Source organism: Otolemur garnettii, unplaced genomic scaffold (assembly GCF_000181295.1).
Source record: "Otolemur garnettii isolate 467f Iridium unplaced genomic scaffold, OtoGar3 scaffold00188, whole genome shotgun sequence".
Lineage (NCBI taxonomy): Eukaryota > Metazoa > Chordata > Mammalia > Primates > Galagidae > Otolemur > Otolemur garnettii.
In genome coordinates this window covers 1518028-1524326 of record NW_003852583.1, presented here as the reverse complement: position 1 = coordinate 1524326, position 6299 = coordinate 1518028, and the positions used below count along the sequence as shown (strand labels likewise).

At 45.2% G+C, this 6299-nt stretch overlaps 1 protein-coding gene across 1 annotated transcript in view; it reads right to left on the bottom strand.

The window, feature by feature from the left end:
* ADAMTS16 (ADAM metallopeptidase with thrombospondin type 1 motif 16) overlaps positions 1-6299 on the bottom strand; it is a 131327-nt gene that overhangs the window by 76306 nt on the left and 48722 nt on the right. The window contains exon 9 of the mRNA XM_003800890.1: positions 2442-2579. Within this exon, the coding sequence (XP_003800938.1) occupies positions 2442-2579 (138 nt within the window). The remainder of the gene's footprint in view (positions 1-2441; positions 2580-6299) is intronic.

The following is a 6299-nucleotide window of genomic DNA, read 5'->3' as shown; positions in this document are numbered from 1 at the left end:
GGCTCCTAGATGCAGACATGAGTAACTGTGATGAGGTTTGCGTCTGTGAGAAGGAAATGACTCTACTGAGTAGGTTGATGAATTGACTCCAAGCAAGTGTCTGTCCTTCGTGACTCTACCAAGACAGCAAAAGCTGTGCTGACAACTTCGGGCCATTTGAGTTCCCTAATGATAGATGTTTTTCCATCTACCAAATGTAAGATTTCTAATAACGGAGAGCGGATTCATCTTTAAAAGTTCGCCATCTACCTTACTCATTCTTGGGATCATATCCCAAAAGCCACCTAATGGTGGAGAATACCACAATATTTTTATTGCTTGGAAATCAGCAAAGATGTTCAACAAGAATGTCTCAGACTTATTAGGTCAGAAAAATAAAAATTCAACATACTGTAGAAACGTCCAGTTTGCAACCAGTTTTCAAGCAAAATAATACTTCATAGTAAATTTGACAGCAGGAGACTTTCTTGGAAAATTTGATCTTTCAAGGAAACAAATATGTAAGCACCTAAAACATCACATATTTATTTGTAATCATACTGTCCATGGAAATCAGTGCAGTCCCTGAAAATAAAGGTTTATTATTGAAATGTCTGGATTAGCTCAAAAATAAACTGGAACACTTCAGGGTATAGTTTAATTGTTCTAGAATCATAGAACAAGAATGGCTTTTAATTCTAGTATCTTAATAATCATTCTTAGGACTATATTCTGCTTTGAAAATTATAGTCCATTTTCCGTGTCCTCAAGTTAATTCTTCTCTAAGCATATGACCATTTTCTTTTTATGGGTCTTCCTGTATTTCTTGGCAGATTCCAAATTTGGGGGAGACTTTCCATGACTCCAATTCTCACCACACATCCAAAATTGCATTCCTCGTTTTCCGAGTTATCAGAGCATATTTCAAAATATTAAAAAAAGTTGATATATCTTCCTTATGACCATAAAGATGAAAAAGACATTTAAACAATTTCTGAATCTAGAAAATTATAGAAAAGACCTGAGCTGTAGAAACCTCCAAATTTCCCTTATTGATAGAAATAAGGGGACAGTGAGCCTGACGTGAGGGGACTTCTTTATTACTGAAAACAGGGTTCTCCATATATACCCTGAAAAATGGAAGAGCTGTGAGAAACGGCTAAGAACCATGTTCACAGGCCCCCACTTGACTTCCTGAGAGTAACAGTCGGGGAATGACAAGTGGCGAAACATGCCCTGGGGTCATGTCAGCCGCAGAATAATATGAACATTGTCTTTTTTGGTAATAGAAATTTTAAAAAAGCTGGTTAACTGTATATTCCTAGAACACCTATTTATGTCTTGAAGATACAGACATTGTCCACAAAATGCTCACTCTGGGGTGGCATAAAATATGGACCACAGTCTTCCTTTCTTCAGTTTTAAAAACATCTCCACTGAGACGTACCCATGAACACAAGGCAGGAAGACCCTGAAGGCCGATGACCCAGGCGCTGGCTCGGAAGGTGGGATTCGGGGCCTTCCAGAGGCCTCCAGGAAGACTGACTATATTAGTTTGAGAACTGATTATTAGAAAGGGCCTGGCACTTCCCTCCGGTCCCTTCCTTCCTCTATTGCCATCTGATGCCAACGCCCCAAACTTCACACCCTGAATAGAAGCTTCCTGAAGCAGGTGCTGGATCTGGGTTTCATTAGTAGCAGGTGCTGGATCCAGGTTTCTTGTGCAGCCTACAGAACCGTGAATCAAATCAACCACTCTTGTTGATAAAGCACCAGCCTCAGACATTGCTTTACAGCATCACAAACAGACCGAGACACGGCCCACACCAGGCTGCAGACGCAAAGCCCGCATGACTCGGAGGATGTCCCATTCCACTCACAGATCACGGGCGTTTCTTAAAGTCCCCCATTTCTTTTAAAATCTGCTGACTACCTGTGGTCCAGGGTCAAACTCCATCTCCCCGATGTTTTATAACCTAAATAAATTAGTGCTAAAATAAAGTATCTAAAAATATTACTTAAAACTACAGGATTTAGATTCAGGTTCAAGTTCATATATAAAGTTTTTCCACCTGATGGGAAATGCATTTTGTAAAAACAGACAAAAACAAACAAGAAAGAAAACAAAATGAAACGCCTCAGCCATGCTGTCCCGCTGTGCTCACAGGTGTATACTTGCCATGTCCTCCTATTCATTGACTGACTGTGCCTCATTAGAGCAGTGAGAATTAAAAAATAAATTAATGTTAGGGAGGAATGCTTAGGTAAGGTTGATGGCGCTCCTCGAGTCTAAAGCTCACTGTTGGAGTGAGCCGGCAGGCGCCGGGATGTTCTGATGAGCTAACTCCTTGGTCAATTGAATGTCTCAAGATGCTTTGAAGGGGAAACACCCCCAAATCACAGCCTGGGGCATCGAGCGTCAGAGGCCCCATGAGATGGCAGGAGGCTACAGCGGGCCATACCTTAAAAATTTGTGCAGATACTGGCGGCTGCAGGATGACCAGGAGAAGACTCCATTTCGACCTGCTAACGTCGGGGACATGATGTTGCCCGCTGACTTTTTACACACGTTCCCTTCTCCATCGTGGACCATGCCAAAGCTGTGGGAGTGGGGGAGACAGGGAGAGAGAGTGTTCTGTCAAAAGAAAGAACAGTTTAAATCATCTACTCTAACAAACACAAGGCAAGCCCGTGAGGACTCCCTGACCTCAGCACGCTGGGCAGAAAAATAAAATAAAATAAACCAGCCAGTTTGCTGAGCAAATTCATGTATTCACAGCCCTTTTCTGAGAAACAGGCCATCCATTGAATTGTTTGAGAATAGATATAAAATGTTAAATTACAGTAACTGTCTAGATGCTTCTGAGCGCTGATGTTCCAATTACTTAAAAAAAGGAAGGCTTTCAAGTGCGTGGCGAGGACTGCTGGTCTTCTTTAAAGCCAGCCCCGCTGGTGGCTCACCTCCTTCTGTGGGAACTCTCTGCTGCTCACTTCCAAGGGCATTTGTTAGACATAGAGTTGCCAGCCTCTGGGCCAGGAATTGTTGATTCAGAGAAGAGAGATCCAGGCCTCTGAGTTTTTAAGTGAAAGCCCCGGTAACTGTGATGCTTACAGCCATTCCAACCACTGAACAGCTACGGGGGGTCCCAGTGGGGCTGACGCTCTGTCCCACACTCCTGGGCCCGCTCCATTTCAGCCCATCTGATGATATCACCGGAGGCTGGCACAAAGCTGGCAGGCAGCTCTTGAGCTGAATCCCTGCACCCTTTGGAGGGAGCCATGTACAGAAGCCCAGTGCATGAGTGTGGCTGGGTGTATTGTGGGTGTCATTTGAAGCAGAGCTGGTTACTCTTGTGTGAAAACCAGACCTCTCTTTGTAGTCACCCTCAGCTTGGCATGTGGGAGCTTCTCAGCTATAGAGACACTGGCTCTAGGAACCCTAGTAGTGTCCATTAGGATACAAGCCCCCCAGTGCTGGTCAGCACCTGTTTACTGACTCTGGAGGAAGCTGAGGACTGTGTTGATGGAGTTGCTACCTACCTCAAGGTCAAGTCTACTTCCTAACTTCCCATAGTTTTGCCAGTACTAGCACCTGGCATCGCCACCTTTACTGCCTCAGGGGAGCAGGAGAGTGCCCAGGGAAGAGTGTCTAGGGCACCTGGGAGCCCTGTGTGGCTCTGGGGACCTCCCATGGAGGTAAATACATTCTTGGAGAGCCAAGTGACCATCGACTGGGCATGTGGGGCCACCAGACACTGGTACACTCCCTAGAAGCAGTGTCTCCAAGAGGAAGATGCAGAAATTGAGTAAAGGTGGGGGGTGGGAGGAAGGGAGGACAAGATGTGACCGCATCTGGGGACATTCTGCTGTTAAACATCCCACAAGAAGTCAGGGGAAGGCGGCAAAGACAGGATGACCCCAACCTGGGCCCCCAAAGCAGATAAGAGAATCTGCCTTGTTGCCAAGGCTGAGACACATTTGCCCACCAAAATGCTTGGCTTACAGCTATTTGATAATATGAGTAAAAAAGTAATTGTCACATGTAAGCACACACTATTTTATAGAGATGGCATTAAGCATATGACCTATATTTTCTAACTTAATTCATCACAACCCAGTCAGGTATGTGATCATATCAATGACAGCAGACAGAGGATTTTGTTCAGGGTCACAGAATCAAAACCAGAAGCCAGGCACTCGGATGCCACAGCCCAGGCAGGTCCTGCAGTAGCCAACCTGGTGGGATGGAAGGGTGTCCAGGAAACCTGGCCTGCAAGGACTGCTGAATTTCTGCAAAGTTCCTCATCTGTGCCAAGGATGACACAGATGGTAGGCACGTTAGCCTCCACCCAGTCTCTGAAGTTCCATTAAAGGCAATTAACCAAGACCAGGGTAACCACACAGCAGGGGGATGTGCCAAGGCTGTGGGAGGATTTGGGCTGAAATCCCCAACGGGGGGTGGCAGGGCCCTGGGGAGAAAAGGAAGAGAATGAAATGGCAGTCTCCTGTCTGGGCGGCTGTCAAGCTGCTCACAACAGAGACATACCCTTGTCCAGCAGTTGCTCTTAATAAACTTGCTGCTGCTTCTGCCTACATATCTAAGGAATTCAAAGTCACAGTGTCCCAGGACTGACACTTCTTGGTCTTAAACTTTTTTACACAACTCTCAGACTCTGCTGTGGGTCTGAGAAGTAGATGTCATAGGGTGGCTGTCCACGTCTTCCTTGGAGGATTTCTGGTTCTGTAGGTGATAGTTAGGATCTGGGTTTTGAGTTATACCTCAGATGACCCTGATCCCCTCCAAAATCTCAGTGCACAATTTACAAGTTGTGTTTCTGGTGAGCACAGTGCCCACAGGGTGTGAAGCTCAGGTGCTGGCATACAGCCATGACAGCACCACATAGGAGTCACATTTCATATCACATTTCAACATTCTCAGCGTCTTGGGCGAATGACTAGAACATAGTTTGAAGATAAGGTTGGTATCTGGCAATCAAGACATCTGACTGCCATACAACCTATATGACCTAGATAATGGTTTTTGCTCCTATACCCCATAGCATTTTAAAGTGATTATCATCTCACACGTTAAAATGACAAATATGTTTTATCGCTTCACCCCTTACTAGTCTCTGTGTTTCTAAAAGACAAAGATTCCTCTCCCCCATGCTCAGAACTCTGCTGGTGGTAGACTCCATAGCCTGTAACGGGCTCTCGTTCATATGTGTTCAATGAATAAAGGACATTTCCAGCTGTAACACTAACTCAAATACTCAGATATAAAACTAATTTCAAATTAAATTGGATTTGACAATTATAATCAGTGTCAGTGCTTTTAAAATCTTCTATAATATTTTCTTGAGTGATTCAATTACTGTCAGCAAGTAATTATTTATTATTAATTGTATAAACTGATAAATAGCAGGCCAGGAGTTTTATTTACTTTAATTTTTTTTTTGCAGTTTTTGGCCAGGGCTGGGTTTGAACCAGCCACATCCAGCATATGGGGCCAGCACCCTATTCCTTTGAGCCACATGGACCGCTCTAGGCCAGGAGTTTTAGAGGGTGTGCCAATATGTGTATTTCAGGCCGTTCAGACTGCGGTGATTAAGGACATGAGACGTCTAACAAAGGAGCCCCGGGCTAGTGTACCCTTGACCGTAAAGTCCACCACTGCCGTGATAAAGATGAGCACAGGGAGCAGAAGGGTGACAGAGCCCTGGCCCAGGCTGTGTGAGAATCACAACTTGTCCTCTGTGAGGGGTGGGGCTGAGCTAGGGAAAGCAGTGGGGGGAGGCTGGACCTGGGCGGGGTGGATAACTAGAGAGAATGGGGACCCAGCCAGGGCCTGGGCTCTGTCATTCACAAGCTACTTGACATTGGCCAAATTATTTAAACTCCAAGCCTCAGTTTCCTCATACATAAAATGGGATAACAAAACCTTCCTCGTAAACTGTATAGAATGCCTGGGACCATGATGCTTAAGGCAGATTCAAACCTTCCATCCCATTTCTCTGATTCAAATGAGGCCCTGCTCAAATCACTCAACCCCTAAATGCCATTCACGCACATGTGATGTGCGTGTGCAGGAGATGTGTTTCATATGGACTGCAAATCCTTTTTGGAAACACAAACAAATAAGACACTCTAAGAGGAATGACAAGAAATAAAACTGGGGCTCCCCAGATGGCAGTGTGACGTCACCAGGCCAGATGAGGGAGAGGGGCTGACTTTCTCCAAAATTCTCCAAGTCTTCAGAATTAGCCGGTGCCTCCTCGACTGGTAGCAGGAGACTGAGCATAGCTGCACACTGGGGGACG